Source organism: Myotis lucifugus, unplaced genomic scaffold (assembly GCF_000147115.1).
Source record: "Myotis lucifugus unplaced genomic scaffold, Myoluc2.0 scaffold_365, whole genome shotgun sequence".
Lineage (NCBI taxonomy): Eukaryota > Metazoa > Chordata > Mammalia > Chiroptera > Vespertilionidae > Myotis > Myotis lucifugus.
Window position 1 is genome coordinate 414597 of NW_005871413.1, and position 20103 is coordinate 434699.

At 41.5% G+C, this 20103-nt stretch overlaps 1 protein-coding gene across 1 annotated transcript in view; it reads left to right on the forward strand.

Annotated features, from left to right (window-relative positions):
• Positions 1 to 18832, forward strand: part of LOC102423127 (zinc finger protein 888-like) — a 52680-nt gene extending 33848 nt beyond the window's left edge. The window contains 3 exon segments of the mRNA XM_023764972.1: positions 14525 to 14598; positions 17307 to 17707; positions 17709 to 18832. Of these exon segments, the coding sequence (XP_023620740.1) occupies positions 14525 to 14598; positions 17307 to 17707; positions 17709 to 18693 (1460 nt within the window). The 3' untranslated portion in view covers positions 18694 to 18832.
• The last annotated feature ends 1271 nt before the right edge of the window (positions 18833 to 20103 follow it).

The window sequence follows — 20103 nt, forward strand, 5'->3', positions numbered from 1 at the left end:
GTTTTGTGTCTCTGTCTGTGTGTGCTGCTTCCATGGATTTACTTTTTCTATGTCTGACACCTAATTTATTATTATTTAAAAGCATCCTGAGATAAATTCTCTGGGTTTTCCCAGATCCCCTGAGGAGCTTTTAGAAATGCTTTCAGGTGGGCTTTCCCCCATGGAGTTGGACAGCTGCTCTGGGTGGGGCGTCATTGGTGACTGAGGGCCTCCAGGTGAGAATGGGGATTAGCATGAGGGTTACAGGATGCCTTTGTGTGAGTGGGGAGCAAGCTTTGTTCAAGGGAGGTAAGGGGGTCCTCTGTTTCGGGCATCAGGACAGCAGCTCACATTCTCATTTCTGTAGGAGGTTGTGGAAGTCTTTGGGAGGAGAGACACATGAAGACACACATTCAAAATTTTACAGTGTGGTCTGCATCTAGGAGCTCATTGTTCCTCACTCTCTCCTGTGACCAAGGACAGAAGGTTTCCTCATTTTCAGGTCCTTCTGACTGTGAATGTGACTCCTCAACATAGTGTTACCTGAGGAAACATCCCAGACCCCGATCAGGACCACGACCAAATGGCTGCTTCTCAGGTAAAAGATGTGTCCTTGGTAAGAGGCTGTTTGCTTTTGTTAGAACATCTGTGTATATATTTATCTTTCCCTCCCCATGCCTGTGTCCCCTCTGCTGCCTGTTACAGTCTGTCCTGCTTCCCACAGCTGGCTGACTCAGTGCTGCTTCTCCCTCTGCTCGCTAAACCCCACATTCTGTCCCTGCACTCCCTCCCTCAATTCTTCACCCTGAACCAGTCTCTGCCTGAAGTGACTCCCCTTTTTTGCCTCCACTTCTGTCCACCAGGACCCCTCTCCCTCTCACTCCCCTTCATCTCTCTGGGGCTCCTTCCTCTCTTCCATATTTCTCTACTTTTGATGTTCTTGCCTTTCCAGGTTTTTTTCCTTTCCTTATTTGTTTCCTTTTTTATTTATTTTTTATTTATTTTTCAAATATATTTTATTGATTTTTTTTCAGAGAGGAAGGGAGAGGGATAGAGAGTTTGAAACATCGATGAGAGAGAAACATCTATCAGCTGCCTCCTGCACACCTCCTACTGGGGATGTGCCCACAACCAAGGTATATGTCCCTGACCAGAATCAAACCCGGGATCCTTCTGTCCGCAGGCCGACACTCTGTCCACTGAGCCAAACCATTCAATGCCTTTTTCCTTTTTTCTTATCATAGTCAGTGTCAGCAGTTTCTATTATTTCCCTCTCTTTTTTAATGTATGTTTTTATTGATTTCAGAATGTAAGGAATAGGAAGAGAGAGAGAAACATCAATGAACAGAGACAATCATTGATCAACTGCCTACTGCATTCCCCCCACTGGGTATCCAGTTTGAAACCTGGAGTGTGCCCTGACCAGGAATGGAAAACTGCCCTCCTGGTTCAGAGGTCAACACTCTATCTCTGAGCCTCACTGGCCAGGCTGTATTTCTCCTTTTTCTCAGAGCCTTCTCTGCCTTCATTTTATGCAGCCTCCCCAAGGTCAGGAAGCATTCCCTCCTTTAATCAACAACTTTCAACTACTCAGAACATCCCTTTTGTGACAGATCCACCTGGAAAGGCAGGCATGTCTAACATCCCTATTGGGATGGGGGCAGAGGCTCTTGTGTCTTGAGGAAGGGAAATGTAGATTTTAGATTCGAGTGGCTGCCGCATCAGCTCTTGGTCGGGTAAAAAATGAACATTTTACTGCTCAGGATAGCTCAGAAAGTTCAGAAAGAAGAGTAAATAGTAAATAGAAGTGTCTTGCTCATTAGATTAGTACGAAATACTTAGCAGGTAAATATTCTGTTACCTTACAGAACATGAGAAGTACCTGTGGATTGACACTTGCAAAAATTGATGTTTATTTGTGATCGTTTCCACATAATTCCTTCTTTATTGAGGTATATTTGGGTGTAATGTCACAGCAGTGGTGACCTGACCTCCTCAGGCACAAGGTATAGTAGCGATTTAATGAAATTTGTGCAAAGACCATCACTTCACATCTGGAAATGTCCCTCTTAGTTTGCGTTTCCTTTGGAAAATGAAGGACTTACTTTTATTTCGTACAGATCATTGGCTTTTGCATGGGAGCTTTAACTAATCAGGTTTGATTCTTTAAATTTTCATTATATTCTATATTCCCATCATGGACATACCCTATATGATCACTTTTTGTATTTCCTAGGAAGTTTCCAAGAATGATATTATTAATGTATATTCAATTTCATTAAATTTCTACGAAATAGCTCTCCACTAATGATACATAAAAATTTTGAAGGAATTGTACTGATAAGAAAAATTAGTTCCCCCAGGCTGGTGTGGATTAGGTTTCAATTCTTGGTCCTGGTCCTGGGTAAGTAGTTCCTGGGTATCTGTGGTAGGCAGCGAATCCATGTATCTCTGTGTCTCTTTCACATTGATGTTTCTCTCTATCTCTCTTTGTCTCTCTCTGTCTCTCTCTCTCTCTCTCTGTCTCTGTCTCTGTCTCTCTCTGTCCTTTTCATCCCTCTACCTCCCTGCCTTCCACTCTCAAAAACTCAATGGAAAAAAATCTCCCCACGTGAGGATTTACAACCACAAAAAGGAAACTAGGTTTAACTTGTTTTGTATCCTTATGTTTCTCTCCTTATCCTATATAATAAAGAGGTAATAGTCAAATGGTCTTCACGCCCTCATGCCATCAGGCTGTGGTGCCTTCATGCTGTCACAATCCATCACCAGGAGGTTGCATGCGTGTGTAGGCGGATCCCGATGTCATGGCAAGGTTGGGGGTCCCCCCTGAGGCTGCACCCCCTGCCTCAGCACCGGGATGGGAGGCTGGATCCCCCACCTGGCAGAGCTTTACTTTGGTGGGGCCGGCTGGGTGTTGGTGTTGCCGAATGGAGGTGTGTCCAGCCGGACACTTCTGTTATAGAGAAAGGGAAAATAGCAATATTAAAATATTACCTTTAATTTCCTTTTAATGTGTACGAATTTCATGCACCAGGCCACTAGTTTGTTTATAAAACACAAAGAGGATCATACACAAATATATTCATGAGATTTACAGAATCACTAAACCATCTTGATTTCATAGTTGTAAAATGTGTGTCTCTGTGCTTTAACTGTTAACATTATTTCAGCTATTTTTTCTTTTTTTTTCCTCAAGTACATATTTATCTATTTCAGAAATGAAGGTAGAGGTAGAGAGAGATAGAAATATCAATGATGAGAGAGCAATATTGATCGGCTGCCTCCTGAACACCCCACACTGAGGATTGAGCCCATAACCTGGTCATGTGCCACGACCAGGAATCTAATCATTGACCTCTTGGTGCATGGTTCAGTGCTCAACCACTGAGCAACACCAGCTGGACCACGCAGAATAATCTTGTTCTAAGATTATTCATAGTAAGTTTCTAAATAGGATTGTAGTTCCTATGTGTCCTATTCCATGAGAACTCAATTCCATTAACAAACCTTTTTAGTTCAAAGTTCCATATGAATTTTTTCTTGTGTTTTCTTTTTCTGAGTATTCAAATGTATGGCACATGATGCACAAACATTGGCATCATAGGTAAAAAGTGATCTTGTGACACATGTGGAAAACACAGGTCCCATCTCAGAACCTGGATCAGAATCTGTGCCTCTACAGAAGTTCATTTCTTTGTGGTCTACTTCACACTTGAGAAGAAGTCCTTATACTTCCAAGCGAGCATGACATTTCCAGCTGAAAATGACATACACCACTGACCCTGAGCAATGCAAACACAGCATTCAGAAATCTATATGCCTGTGTCTATACCTTTATTTTATTATTTATTTATTTTAAAATATATTTTTATTAATTTTTGAGAATAAAGGAAAGAGAGAGAGAGAGAGAGAAACATCAATGATGAGAGAGAATTATTGATCGGCTGCCTCCTGCTCACCCCCTACTGGGGATTGAGCGTGCAACCAGAATTAATCCCGCGACTTTTTTTTTTACTATTTTTTATTTTATTTTATTTTATTTTGTTTTATTTTATTTTTCCTCATCTGAAATTTTTCCATTGATTTTTAGGGAGAGTGGAAGAGAGTGGGAAACAGAGATAGAATCATCGATGTGAGAGAAACACATAGATTGGTTGCCTCCGACTAAAGCTCGTGCCCTGACTGGGATTGAACCCAGGACCCTTTGGTCCGCAGGCCGGCGCTCCATCCACTGAGCCAAACCGGTGCTAGGGCAATCCCAGGACTCTTAAGTGCCTAGTCCGACACTCTATCCACTGAGACAAACTAGCCAGGTCTTTACCTTAATTTTAAAGTTTTTTTTCCTGTAAACGTAAATCTATATCTAGGATTTGTGGACATATGTCATCCTCATTTGTCAGTGTTTGAAATCATATCAAGGAAAGTTACTGGGGTAAAGTGATCTTATTGGGTAATTCAGGATACTCCCATAGGTCCCAATCTCTTTTCCTAAGACTGTTTTCATTGTGCGTGATATTATGAACTCTTCTGGTAACCTCTTGGTAAATATTTATTTTCTTTCAGGGACCTTTGACCTTCAGGGATGTGGCCATACATTTCTCTCAGGAGGAGTGGGAATGCCTGGACCCAGCTCAGCGGAAATTGTACCTGGATGTGATGGTGGAGAACTGCAGCAACCTGGCCTCCCTGGGTGAGGATGACTTCCTTCCCGAGTTCCTACTCCACCCACAGGTTTTCCTTTATTATTTTAACATCTCTAGGGGCTTTTGCTTTGTCTTTTAAATTCTTGTTCTCAAGGGACAAATTGAGCCCTAGCTCCTTTGGCTCAGTGGATAGAGCACTGGTCTGCAGACTGAAATGTCCTAGGTTTGATTCTGGTCAGGGCCGATGCCAGGGTTGCTGGCTTGCTCCCTAGTGGGGGTCGTGCAGGAGATATCCTATCAATGATTCTCATCATTGATGTTTCTCTTTCTCTCCCTCTCCATTGCCCTCTGAAACCAATAAAAAAAAATATTTTTTTAAAAAAGAACAAATTGGGGGTCCTTGGGATATAAAAGAAAGGCTTTTTGATGTATGTGAATTAAGAACTCAGTGTTTGCACACATTACGTGTTGTCTACACTTATTAAGGTACTATCAGAAAAGAATATTTTAGAAAATCATTTTTTAGAATATTGTAATATTCTACCACGTCTTCTGGCCAGAGGACAGTCTGGATTGGAAATGGGAAAGCCTCTATAAAAATTCACACTCCATTTTCTTTTATTTTTTGATTTGTAAAGATTTTGTTGAATTCAGGGAGGAAGGACGAGTTAGGAGAGATAGAAACTTCACCTGGGCATTAATTGATTTTTTTATATGTGCCCTGACCATATGTGTTCTCTGTATAAATTGCCGGATATGGAATCACTGGTTTCCTGGTATCTTTATTAAGTATTGGAAAATCATTGTGTTTTGTTAGTGGCTACACCAGTGTGTTTATAATGTTGCTGACAGTACATCAGTGTTCTCATTTCTCCACTTAATTGGTAATACTTGTCACTTTTTATTGATTTATGGATGATTGGCATCCTGTCACGTGTTCCGTGGTATTTCAGGTGGTATGCATTTACGTTTCTCTGATGATGAATGAGTTGAACAGTTGAACATCATTTAATATGTCTATTGGGAATCTTTATATCCTGTTTGGGAAATGTCTATTCAGGTACTCTGCCCATTTTCCCATCATATTGTCCTCTTGTATTTTTATGGTTTTCCCGTCTTACTTTTAAGTCTTTTATCCATTTTGAGTTTATTTTTGTGTATGGTATGAGTTGGTGGTCTAGTTTCATCTTATTGCATGTATCTGTCCAATTTTCCAACACCATTTCTTGAAGAGACTGTCTTGACTCCATTGTATGCTCTTGCCTCCTTTGTCGAATATTAATTAGGCATAGTGGTTTAGGTCGATTTCTGGGTTCTTTATTCTATTCCATTGATCTATATGTCTGTTCTTGTGCCAGTACCAAGCTGTTTTAAGAACAGTGGCTTTGTAATATACAGTTTGATATCTGGTATTGAGACCCCACCTACTTTGTTATTCTTTCTCAGGGTTGCTGCAGCTACTCGAGGTCTTTTTTTATTCCAGATGAATTTTTGGAACGTTCATTCTAGATGTGTGAAATATGCCATTGGTAATTTAATGGGGATTGCATTGAATCTATAGATTGCTTTGGGTAGTTTGGACATTTTGATGATGTTGATTCTACCAATCCATGAACACGGTATGTTCTTCCAACTGTTATGTCTTCCTCTATCTCTTTTTTCAGTGTCCTGTAGTTTTTCACATATAAGTCTTTTACCTCCTTAGTTAAGTTTATTCCTAGGTATCTTAATTTTTTTGGTGCGATGGTAAATGGGATTGCTTTTTTAATCTCACTTTCTGTAAGTTCACTCTTGGTGTAAAGAAATGCCATGGATTTCTTTCTTTTTTTTTTTTAACATATTGATTTTTTTACAGAGAGGAAGGGAGAGAGATAGAGAGTTAGAAACATCGATGAGAGAGAAACATTGATCAGCTGCCTCCTGCACATCTCCACTGGGATATGCCCGCAACCAAGGCACATGCCCTTGACCGGAATCGAACCTGGGACCTTTCAGTCCGCAGGCCGATGCTCTATCCACTGAGCCAAACCGGTTTCGGCACCATGGATTTCTTGGCATTAATTTTGTATCCTGCTACATTGCTGAATTCATTTATTAAGTCCAATAATTTTTTTTTAAATTCTTTATTAGTTAAGGAATTACTAATGTGTCCTCATCCCCCACATTAACCTCCATCCTCCCCTCCGCCCCCACTCATGCTCTCATCCCCCTGTTGTCCATGTCCATTGGTTTGGCTTCTATGCATGCATACAAGTCCTTTGGTTGATTTCTTCCCTTTGCCCTCTCCCTCCCCTACTTTCGCTCTGGGGATTAATAGTCTGATCGCTGTTTCCCTGTCTTTGGATCTGTTCCTGTTCATCAGTCTATGTTGTTTTCTATATTCCACAAATGTGTGAAATCATGAGGTATTTATCTTTCTCTGACTGGCTTATTTCACTTAGCATAATGCTCTTCAGTTCCATCCATGCTGTTGCAAAAGGCAAGAGTTCCTTCTTTTTTACCTAAGCGTAGTATTCCATTGTGTAGATGTCCTCACATGGGCCATCTCAGCCTCACTGGGACCGTCTCAGCCTCACGGGGACCGTCTCAGCCTCACGGGGACCGTCTCAGCCTCACGGGGACTGTCTCAGCCTCACGGGGGCAGTTTCAGCCTCACTGCGACCGTTTCAGTCTCATTGGGACCGTTTCAGCCTCACAGCAGTTCCATTTTGCTGACCCAGCTGGGTCCGGCTCCGGCTTTCTTCGAACCTGAGTCTGCTTCTTGAGTGTGTCCGTTATGGGTGCAAGGAGTTGAAATCTGCAGTTTGTTGGGTTATGCTGCAAAAGCGCAGGTGGTTCCTATTGTGCCATTGGCACAACTTGGATGGAGCTGTAAATTGAGTAGGGTGGGGTTTGAGGGAGTCAACAGGGCGGAGCAAATAGTAGTGGCGTCTCCGTAGCTCCTCGCCTCTCCACGACTCCAGGACTTCGCGTCCCCTACTGCCCGCGAGCAGCTGTGCGACAGAGCCTCCCTCGCTTTCCGACCCACTGCAAGGCTGTGCTGCCTCTCCCCGTAGGGTTCTGGTGCCTCATAATCCCGCCCCGAACAAGCTCAGTGGATTCGAGAGTTTGTAAAAGCACAGGAGGTTCCTTTCGTGCCTCTAGCACAGCTTGGATGGGGATGTAAATGGAGTAGGGTGAGATCCCAGGGAGTTACCAGGGCCGAGCAAATAGCAGTGGCGTCTCCTCGGCTCTTCGCCTCTCCGGGACTTTGCGTCCCCTACTGCCGGCGAGCAAGGGAGAGATAGAGAGTTAGAAACATCAATGAGAGAGAAACATCGATCAGCTGCCTCCTGCACACCCCCTACTGGGGATGTGCCCGCAACCCAGGTATATGCCCTTGACCGGAATCGAACCTGGGACCCTTGTGTCCGCAGGCCGACGCTCTATCCACTGAGCCAAATCAGCTTCGGCAAAATGACACTTTAAAAAATGGTAAAATGGTAGTAGTAGTAATACTGGTTAAAAATAAAAATGTAGTAATTAAAAAGGTAAAATCAGGTGATGAAAAATGAAAAAAAAGTAGTTTCTTAATTAAAAGGTGAAAAAAGAATTTTAAAAAATGTGTAGTAGTGAAGGTACTTCAGTTCCTCTACTCTTCTTTTTGGCAAGCCTTAGTCCTGCCAGGTATTCAGGAGAGTGTTGAATTTCCCTGCAATACACTGTTCCTCCATGTTGTAAACCACAGTCCTGATTTTAAGGCAGGCCATATTTGTTTCCCAGACTGCCTTTATTTGTATTTACAGAAGAGTCAGTTCGTGGATCAGCCCCTGGGTGGCAGTGTTTCTGGATTGACCTCCAAGGCTAGTCCTCTCTATCCAGCAGTTAGGGTTTATTTCCCTGTCACACTTCAGACTGGTTTGGGAGAGTCGACTGCATTAGAGCCTGTTCTTTAATCATTACTCCCCGCTCTGTTTCCCAAGTTCCAAGAAAACAACTTTTCCCTGCAGTCTCTGCGAGTGACCCCAACTGGGCAATCCCATGCACTTGGTTTAATAATCAAACGCAAATATTTAAGGGGAAGAGAAAAAACAAGAGCCTGAGAAGTTGCACGAATTCGCAACCCTCCACCTTCCAGCTCTGTGCGTGCAGTCTCTTCCGCGTTTCCTCTCTCCCCTGGCACTAAGCACTCGGCATACTGACAAAATCCAAGTCTGCGTTTTTGCATCCAGTCCAGCTATGGGCTTATTTTTAGCGTTCCCTTCTGCCAGCCGCCCTGTTGGAGCCCTTCCACACTCGTGGATCATGCTGGCCCCAACGGCCTCGGACTTTGTGGGGCGCAGATTTCCCCTGTGCGCGTTCCTCTCTCCAACCTGAATTGCAAACCACACCTTTAGGCGAAATCTGAACTTTCTGTGAGGAGAAGCAGGACTCTTCTGAGTCCACATAGTCGCGATGCTTGAGATCTGTTGTTTCCGGGTTAGTAGCCGATCTCTGGATGTTGTGGATGCCGTGTCTTTGGATGTATATGCTTCCAATAACAGCCACTCAAGATGGCGCGGTCTCCGCAGCTGAGCCGGCGCTCTGGGAGAGATTTCAGCCGCAGTCTCCAACCGTCCCCTTTCTCTGGGAGTCCTCTGTCTTTCCCGGCTGCAAACTGTCTCCTAGCTGAATATCTTCTGTTTATTCAGGCTGTATGATACCCGTTTCAGCTGCTCACCCTTATCTGCTCCGGGACAAGGCACGGAACACATCCGTCTATACTTCTGCCATTTTCCTGTCGGTGTTTAATGCCTTTTGACTATTATGCTTTGTTTACCTTTCCTCTTAGTGCTAGTATAAAAAATTAAATATCATAAAAAATTTTCTTTATGGCCTAGCCAGATGGCCTCAGTGGATAGAGTGTCAGCCTGTGGACAGAAGAGTCCTGGATTGGAATCTGATGAAGGGCACATGAGCAGGTTGCAGGCTCCATCTCCAGTAGGGGCCATGCAGGAGGCAGCCATTCAGTGAATATCTTAATGTTTCTATCTCTCTTTCCCTCTCCCTTCCTCTCTGAAATCAATAAAAATGTATTTGTAAACAAAAACATTTCTGTAACTTGTCATTTAATAGATTGACTTATTATGAGCTTTATGTTTCAATCTTTTATCCACTTTGGTTTAATATTTGTATATGGTGTTTAATAACAGTCCAACTTTACTCCTTCTTTTACACATAGACATCTAAGTATCTCAACACTATTCGTATGTGTGAGAATCTGCTTTACTTCTTTGGTGGTATAAGCACCCTTGTAGGAGATTATTTTACCTCATGGGTGAGAAGTTGTAAATAGGCTCTTTGTTCTACAGTGCTTCTTTTTTGTAGTTGTTGTTAATCCTCACATGAGGACATTTTTTCCATTGCTTTTCAGAGAGAGTGGAAGGGTGGGAGCAAGGAGGGGGGAGAGAGAGGGAAACATTCATGTGAGAGAGACACATCAACTGGCCCCCTTCTACTCAAGCCTCAACCCAGATGGGGTGGGAATTTGCAACTGAGGTATGTGCCCTTTAAAGGGAAATTGAACCTGCCACCCTTAAGTTCACAGGATGATGCTCTAACCCTGAGCCACACTGGCCAGGGCCTACCGTGCTCCTCTATTTACCTGTGTCTTAATGTGTAGATGATACTTTTGGATGGCACCAGTTTGGAAATATTTGTTTTTTTTAAATCAGGAAGCATGATGCCTTTAAGGTTATACTGTGTCTCATGTTAGTTTTGGTTCCCTGGTGTCCTGTGTCATTTCATATCAATTTCAGGATGAGGTTTGCTAATTTCGTGGAAAGTGCCATTGAGACGTGGATAGTGATTGCTTTGAAAGTTTATGTGAACCTTGGGTACTCGTGACAGCTTATACTGTTAGCATTCCAATATAAGGTCATTGCATGTGTAGTTCATTTATTGAGTTCTTTAAAGACACCCAGCACTACTGTATACTTTATTTTTATTGGTTTTAGAGGAAGAGAGCCATGGGGCGAGAGCGGGCGGGGGGAGTGGGGAAGAGAGAGACACACAGAGAGAGAGAGAGATACATTTACTTCCCCACTTAGTTATGCATTCATTGGTTACTTTTTAATATGCCCTGAGCACAGATTAAAACTGCAATGTTTTGGTATAAGGACCACACTCTAAACAACTGAGCTACTGGGTAAGGAAAGAATATCCTTTTCTTATCTGTGGTTTAGGCACCCTGGGTGAAGATCTTTAGACCTTTCCAGGAGCATGTCTATGAAGGCCTTTTATTCTACCTTGCTTCATTATTTCTCTTAATGTCTGTATTACAGGTTTTTTATTTCTTCGTTTATATATTTTTTTATTAATTTCAGAGAGGAAGGTAGAGGGAAAGATAGAAATATCAGTGATGAGAATCATTGATAGGCTGCCTTCTACACGTTCCCTAGTGGGGATCAAGATGGCAACCCTGGCACGTGCCCTTGACCGTAATTGAACCTGGGAACCTTCAGTTCACAGGCTGGTGCTCTATCCCCTGAACCAAACTGGCTAGACCTGTATTACAGTTTTTTTGATAACAGAAGCATTGAAGTATGTTTAAAAATCAGGAAGCCTGAAGCCTTTAATTTCATACATTCTTTTCACAGATCTCTTTTCACTTGGTTACATTGAGCCCTGTGACATTCACATTAATTGTAGAAAGAGATTTTCTATTTCCACCAAAAGTGTCATTGGGACTTTGATAGGGATTGCTTTAAATGCTTAGGTTACTTTGGGTACTAATGACAGCTGATACTGTTAGCCTTTCAGAGTAGGGTCATGGAATGTGTTTTCCAACTTAGTGATTTGTTCTTTAATTATAGCCGTCAATGTGTGTGTATATGTTTTCTTTTGTTAACCCTCACACTTTTTTTCCCCACACTGAGTTTTAAAGAGAGGGAGAGGGCAATAGGGATAGAAACAGAGATAGAGCATAAAATATCGATGGTGAGAGAGACGCATTGTTTTGCTTCTCACACATCCAAAACGGGGTTGAAGTTGAACCTGCAACCGTTTGGTGGGTGCCCATGCTCTCACCACCAAGCACACTGCAGAGAGCAGCCAGTAGTATTCTATACTTTACAGCAGAGGTCCTCAAACTTTTTAAACAGGGGGCCAGTTCACTGTCCCTCAGACCGTTGGAGGGCCAGACTATAGTTTAAAAAAAAAAACTATGAACCAATTCCTATGCACACTGCGGCGGCAAAAACACCTGGCGGGCCGGATAAATGTTTTCGGAGGACCACATGTGGCCCACGGGCCGTAGTTTGAGGACGGCTGCTTTACAGCATAGAAGTCATGCACCTTCTTAGGAAGTAAACTGTTAATATTTTATTTTCCATTTTGCTGGTAATCATGCAAATACATAGAAAATTTCTTATTCTGTATTAATTTCTGTTCCTGTACAGGGACACAGCTAATTTCATTCATCCTATATACCATGTTTTGAGAAATTAATTATATATAGATTTATATTTATAAATATATATATATTTATCTCTATATTCATATGTATATATATTTTTAGAAATGTGGAGTCTGTGATTTGCAATACAGAATTCTGTTATCTATTAGTAGAGATCATTTTATTTATTTCCTATTTTTTGTTGTGACCATGGGAATTACTTAAAATACCTGAAGGTTATAACAGTGTACCTTAAACTCATATTGTCAATTGCATACAAATCTCTGCTGATTGCCAATTCTATCCATGTACCCACATAAGTTGATATCACATTGTCTTTAATGTTGTTTGCCTTATAGAAGAGATTTAAGATTTTATTCTTTTAAAAAATACATTTTTAATATTATTTTTGTGAAGGAGATGGGGGGAGAGATAGACACATCATGATAAGAGAGAATCATTGATTGGCCACCTCCTGCACACCCCACATTGGGGAATGAGCTGAAACACAGGCATGAGCCCTGACCGGGACTCAACCTGTGACCTCCTGGTTCATAGATAGACGCTTAACTAATAAGCCACTCAATTCCGCCAATTCCTTTTATTTTCTAAAGTTACACAGGAGAAATCAAAGTGATATATGTTTATTACAACTCCACAGATTATTATAGTTCTGTATATTTTTCCCCATACAAGGCATCTTTATGTGTTCATATGTTAGTGTTGTGTAGAATTTTTAAATTACCTCCACACGGTTTTCTTATAGGGCAAGTCTAATAATGAGAAGGTCTAATTATGAGAAAGTTTTGAAACTGGAACAGTTGTTTCCTTCCCATTGTTTTTCATCTGTTCTGTCAATATTCTTGTTGGATGGTTTTTGTTCATTTATCAGTTCCATGTTTTATCTCATGCCCTTCCCCCCCCAGTAGTTTTCTGCTTAGAAACCCCCTAATGATCTTAGAGATGTCTTTTCCATGAGGAATTATTTTTTTATATGTTTTTAGGTAGTATTCTGGTACTCGTGATATTTTCATTGTTTTTATCTGTGCTCATGTTATATTTATTCCACTTAGAATACAGTGAGCTGCTTGTATTTGTGTCTCTTTCTCCAATTTTCAGGATCTTAAACGACTAATTTTTTATATAAGCTACCTATTCCTTTTCACTATTCTCTCTCTATGGGATTGCCTTGGTGGTTGATTTGTTAGTGTCTTATGAGTTCCTTAAATTCTCTTCACATTTCCAGATATTTGTTGGCTTCTCTTGTAAAAATCTTAATGAATTAAAATTTTAATGATTTACATAGCAATTCTTCGATTATTTACTATTTTTTTAAAAATGTATCTTTATTGATATCAGAGAGGAAAGGCAAGGGAGAGAGTAATAGAAACATTAGTGAAGAGAGAGAATCATTGATCGCCTGCCTCCTATACGTTGGGGGATCGATTCTTCAACCCAGGCCTGTGCTCTTATGTGGGACCAAACTGTGATCTCCTTGTTCATAGGTAGAAGCTCTACCACTGAGCCACCACTCTCAGGCAAATTCTTTGATGTTTTGAGTTGATCACATCGTTCATTCATGATTCTACTCTATTTTTTAATTCATGTTTTATGTAGTTCAATTTCCTCTTTTGGTATAATGTTTGTAAAATACTTTCTCATTGTATTTTTATTTTGATTATATAATATTTTTGTGATATTATATCGTCTTTACAACATTAAGATATTTATTTTCCATTTTTTTGAGATAATTAATATATTTTCATTAATATAATTCCAGTTTTTATATATTTATTTTGTTTTCCTGATGGTACACTTTTTCTGTTTTTGATTTTCTTCAGGGCTTGATATCTTTTGGTCAGATTCCTGAGTTGTAAAGTAGCAGGCTTTTGAACATGCTTTTCTATGGAAGAAACAAATAATAACCTCTGGAAGAAATTCTCTTTCGGTTCTACACTGGTTGTCTGTTTAATTTCCCAGATGGAAATGTTCTCTGTTTCCTTCTCAGTCACACGGTGTCTTTTCAGGCTTCATATTACATGTTCAGTACTGCAGTCTTTATGGTGCTTGAACAATTTCTCATTTGTAGCAGCCACTACAGGGCACTCACTGTGCACTGCCATTCTGTTCACACTCTATGTCATACACAACAGAACTTGTTGTTTAAGAGGCTTCAAAAGAGAGAGATCATTGAACATGGACTTCCCTCATACCTCTCTCTCTCCAGGGAAGAAACTGGTAATTAAGAGTGTTTCGATAATATTGCCATTGTGTGCCAGGAGGTTTGAGCAGGTATCATTTGCAAATGTAGGCAGTTCTTTGTCCCTCTTTGATGTGAGTTTTCCTCATTGTACCTATCTTGAGCTTTGTTGAATCCTTCAGTGGGTCTTGGAGTACTCAAAACTGTCATTGGCCTAAAGTTTCTGGTAACTTCAAAGTGCACTCACCACCTGATTGTCAAACCTAAAAATTTGTTTTCTTTCAGGTATGTCATCAGAAGATGATCAGGCCTTTATTCCAAAGCCTGGAATGCAAGATTTATTCTCTGAAATAATACTGGTAAGATATAAAAGGTGTCGCTTTGATAATGTACACTTAATGAAAGCCTTGGAAGAGTGTGATGAGAGTAAAGGGAATTAATATAAACAGAACTAATCTGAAATAGTTATCATAACAAAATTGTTGTTACCTATACAGGTCAAGTGTATTATGCTTTTGGGAAACCTCCCATATTAAAGTCAGTTACATTGGCAGATCAGTGTGTTTCTGCAGGTGAAAGTCGAAAACAACTTTTTACTGTTAAACCAAGGAAATCTGGAAAAACTAGTAATTATAGTCTGTAGTATAAATAATCCTTTGAATTGCTTAAAATATAGGGTGGGATTATACTTTCATGCAATCATGTCTAAAATGTAGATATTTATAATGTACCTATAAAATTTAAATGTCCTCAACTTGGAAATCTTAATAATTTATTTACACACACACACACATACACACACACATATATATATATGTATGTGTGTGTGTGTATATATATATATTTTTCACAGAGAGGATGGGAGAGTGCTAGATAGTTAGAAACATCGATGAGAGAGAAACATCAATCAGCTGCCTTCTGCATGCTCCCTATTGGGGATGTGCCTGCAAACCAAGGTACATGCCCTGACCGGAATCGAACCTGGGATCCCCCAGTCCGCAGGCCGACGCTCTTATCATCTGAACCAAACCAGCCAGGGCTTATTATTACTTTTAAATATATTTTTATTAAACTCAGAGAAGTAGTAAGAGGGAGAGAGCAAGAGAAACATCATTGATAAGAAACAATCATTGATCGGTGAGTCCTGCATGCCCCCCATGAGGATTAAACTGGAAACCAGAGCATGTGCCCTTGACTGAAATTGAACCTGGGTTCCTGCAGTCCTCAGGGTAATGCTCTATCCACTGAGCCAATAAGGCTAGGTATTTCATTATTTTTTTATTAGAAAATATATTTTTATTGATTTTTGATAGGAACATAGAGGAAGAGAGAAAGGTAAACATCAGTGATGAGAAATAATCATTTCTTGGCTGCCTCCTGCATTCCTCAAAGAGGGGACCGATTCCGAACCCAGGGCTTGTGCCCTCACCTGGAATGGAACCATGACCATCTTGCTCATACATTAAAGCTCAACCAATGAGCCATGCTTGCTGGGCAATTTGGCAGTTTTTTATTTTATTTACTAGAGGCCCGGTGCACAAAATTTTGTGCACTGGGGTGGTTGGGGGGTCCCCTCAGCCCGGCCTTGACCCTCTCGCAGTCTGGGACCCCTCTGGGGATGACCACCTGCTGGCTTAGGCCTGCTCCTCTGGGGATTGGGCCTAAGGTGGCAATCAGACATCCCTGTGGCAGCCCGGCAGCCCTCAGGGGATGTTCACTTGCCAGCGGGGAGCAGGTCTAAGCTGCAGTCAGACATCCTTAGCGCTGCTGAGGAGGCAGCAGAGGCTCCCACCACCACCACTGTACTGGCAGCCATCAGCCTGGCTTGGGACTGTGCGGAGCTCCTCCATGTGGGAGCTCACTGACCACCAGAGGGCAGCTCTTGCATTGAGCGTCTGCCCCCTGGTGGTCAGTGTGTGTCATAGTGACCAGTCATTCCCAGTATTTCTGCTGTTAGGGTCAGTTTGCATATTACCCTTTTACTATATAGGATGGAGGCCTGGTGCACAGGTGAGGGCCGGCTAGTTTGCCCTGAAGTGTGTCCCACACAGGGTGGGGGTCCCGCTTGGGTGCCTGGCCAGTCTGCGTGAGGGGCTGATGGCTGTTTCTAGCTGGTCACACCCCCTTCAGAGTGGGGGTCCCCACTGGGGTGCCTGGCCAGCCTTGATGAAGGACTGATGGCTATTTTCAGGCTGCCCGCACCCTCTTTAGGGTGGGGATCCTCACTGGGGTGTTTGGCCAGTCTGGATGAGGGGCTGAGGGCTATTTTCAGGCTGGCCAAGACGGCGATGGAAGTTCTCGGCCTCTCCTTTTTTTCTTTTTCTTTTTTATTCAGGGATTTATTTACCTTCTATAATTGAAACTTTGTTGCCGCTCCAGCTCTCAGGCCAGGGCCTGCTGAAAGCAGGTATCTGGGGTTCGTTTAGCTTCTAAAATCGAAATGTTGCTTTCGGAGCTTAGAGCCGGGCCACGGCAGGTGTGGAACCTTGGCTTCCTCCATTACTGGAGCAAGCAAGCCTCCTGCTCACTTCAGCTTCGTGGCTGCCGGCTGCCATCTTGGTTAGGTTAATTTGCATATTCTGCTGATTAGCCAATGGGAAGTGTAGCAGAGGTATGGTCAATTACCATGTTTGTCTATTATTAGATTAGATTTATTTTTAAATATATTATTGATTTTTTACAGGGAAGAAGGGAGAAGGATAGAGAGCTAGAAATACTGATCAGTTGCCTCCTGCACACTCCCCACTGTGGACATGCCCACAACAAAGGTACATGCCCTTGACCAGAATCAAACCCGGGAGCCTTCGGTCTGCAAGCCAGCACTCTATCCACTGAAACAAACCAGTTAGGGCAATTTGGCAGTGTTTTAAACAGGGATTCATTCTTCCTTCTCCGACAATGTTTTGTATTTATTTTTTGTGCATAATTTTAATAAATTAGGAAAGGTTTTTCTATACAACCCTCTTGGTTTAAAGAGTATCACATAATGTTTCTTATGGAACAAGTGTACAAGTTTAATGAAGTTATAACTGTCACTAAAGGCCTTTCTATCTCCCATTGTCACCAGAGTACAGATAATGGAGAGAGCAGTTATCAATGGATTGAATATTGGAAAAATTTTAAGCAAGAGTCATATCTTAATCATCAGTGGAGAAGGGCGCTTGCAGAGGACCATTATAAAAGTGGAAAAGTCATTGACCAAATGTCCAATCCCAATACACATCAGGTTATTCTTATTGTGGGGAAGACACACATAGGAAGTAAATGTGTCCAGTCTTTTCAGCAGTATTCAGATTACACTGAAGAAGAGAATATTCGTACCATGGAGGAGGCTGACAACTGGAATCCTTGTGGTAGAGTGTCTAGTCAAATATTCAATTTAAATAAAATGGAAAAAATCCGTAATAAAGAAAAACCTTATAAATGTAAAGATTCTGGTAAAATATCTAATTGGTCTTCAGGTGTATCTAAATCAGAAAATTCATAATGGAGAGAAGCCTTATAAATGTGGAGAATGTGGCAGAGCCTATAGATGGTCCTCACACCTTACTAGGCATCAGAGACTTCATACTGGAGAGAGGTCTTATAAATGTGTAGAATGTGACGAAGTCTTTAGATGGTCCTCAGAACTTACTCTGCATAAGAGAGTTCATACTGGAGAGAAGCCTTATAAATGTAGAGAATGGGGCAAAGCCTCTACAAGATCCTCACACCTTACTATGCATCAGAGAGTTCGTACTGGAGAGAAGCCATTTAAATGTGGAGAATGTGGCAAAGCCTATAGATGGCCCTCACAGCTTACTACGCATCAGAGAGTTCATACTGGGAAGAAGCCCTATAAATGTGGAGAATGTGGCAAAGTCTTTAGAAGGTCCTCAGATCTTACTCTGCATAAGAGAGTTCATACTGGAGAGAAGCCTTATAAATGTAGAGAATGTGGCAAAGCCTTTACAAGGTCTTCACACCTTACTAGGCATCAGAGAGTTCATACTGGAGAGGAGCCTCAAAAATGTGGAGAATGTGGCAAAGCCTATAGATCGTACGCACACATCACTACGCATCAGAGAGTTCATACTGGTGAGAAGCCTTATAAGTGTGGAGAATGTGGCAAAGCCTATAGATGGTACTCACACCTCACTACACATCAGAGAGTTCATACGGGAGAGAAGCCTTTTAAATGTGGAGAATGTGGCAAAGTCTTTAGAAGGTCCTCAGAACTTTCTGCACATAAGAGAGTTCATACTGGAGAGAAGCCTTATAAATGCAGAGAATGTGGCAAAGCCTTTACAACGTCCTCACACCGTAGTAGGCATCTAAGAGTTCATACTGGAGAGAAGCCTTATAAATGTAGAGAATGTGGCAAAGCCTTTAGAATACCCTCAGAACTTACTACGCATCAGAAAGTTCATACTGGACAGAAGCTTTATAAATGTGGAGAATATGGCAAAGTCTAGATGCTCCTCAGAACTTAGTCCGCATAACAGAGTTCATACTGTAGAGAAGCCGAGGATATGAAAAAGGGCCAACTAGAAATTAAGCATACACTGACTGAAATAAAGAATAATATACAGAGATCCAACAGCAGACAAGAGGATCCCAAGAATCAAGTCAAAGATTTGAAATGTGAAGAAGCAAAAAAACCCAACCGAAAAAGAAAAAAGAATCCAAAAATATCAAGATAGTGTAAGGAGACTCTGCGACAACTTCAAGCGTACCAATATCCGAATTATAGGGGTGCCAGAAGAAGAGAGAGCGCAAGATATTGAAAACCCATTTGAAGAAATAATGATAGAAAACTTCCCCTACCTGGTGAAAGAAATAGACTTCCAAGTCCAGGAAGAGCAGAGAACCCCAAACAAAAGGAATCCCAAGAGGACCACACCAAGACACATCATAATTAAAATGCCAAGAGCAAAAGACAAAGAGAGAATCTTAAAAGCAGCAAGAGAAAGAAACTCAGTTACCTACAAGGGAGCACCCATACGTCTGTCAGCTGATTTCTCAACAGAAACTTTGCAGGCCAGAAGGGAGTGGAAGAAATATTCAAAGTGATGAATAGCAAGAACCTACAACCAAGATTACTTTACCCAGCAAAGCTATCATTCAGAATTGAAGGTCAGATAAAGAGCTTCACTGATAAGAAAAAACTAAAGGAGTTCATCACCACCAAACCAGTATTATATGACATACTGAAAGGTATTCTTTAAGACAAGGTAGAAGAAAAAAGGTAAAGATAAAAATTATGAACAATAATTACATATCTATCAACAAGTGAATCTAACAATCAAGTGGATAAAAACTCTCAGGAACATAGTAAACTGGTGAATATAATAGAATCAGGGGCATAGAAAGGGAGTGGACTGACAATTCTCGGGGGGAAAGCGGGTGGGGGGCTTGGGAAGAGAGTGGACAAAAATCATATACCTATGGATGAGGACAGTGGGGGCGGGTAAGGGCAGAGTGTGGAGTGGGAACTGGGTAGAGGGGAGTTATGGGGGGGAAAAAAGGAACAACTGTAATGATCTGAAAAATAAAGATTTATTTTTTTAAGAAAAGAATTTCTCAGTGTTACCTCATTTCTTTCTTGGGATGGATTCAGCCCTTGTTAAACAGATTTTATTGTCAATTACTTAAATGTTGCTGGATATTGGTCATTCTTCCAAGAGAATCCAGACACCATGGCAGATTTGAGGTTGAAAAAATTTCCTTTCATCAGAAGTTATTTTGTATATTGACAGCATGTCCACAGTTATATTCATAGAAGCGTTAGTTGTTCCCGCAGTGATTTCCTAGCCGTGATTGTAAGTCGGGACGGCAGGATAGCAGTGATTGAAATGAAAGCGCCACATTCATTCCTTCTCCAG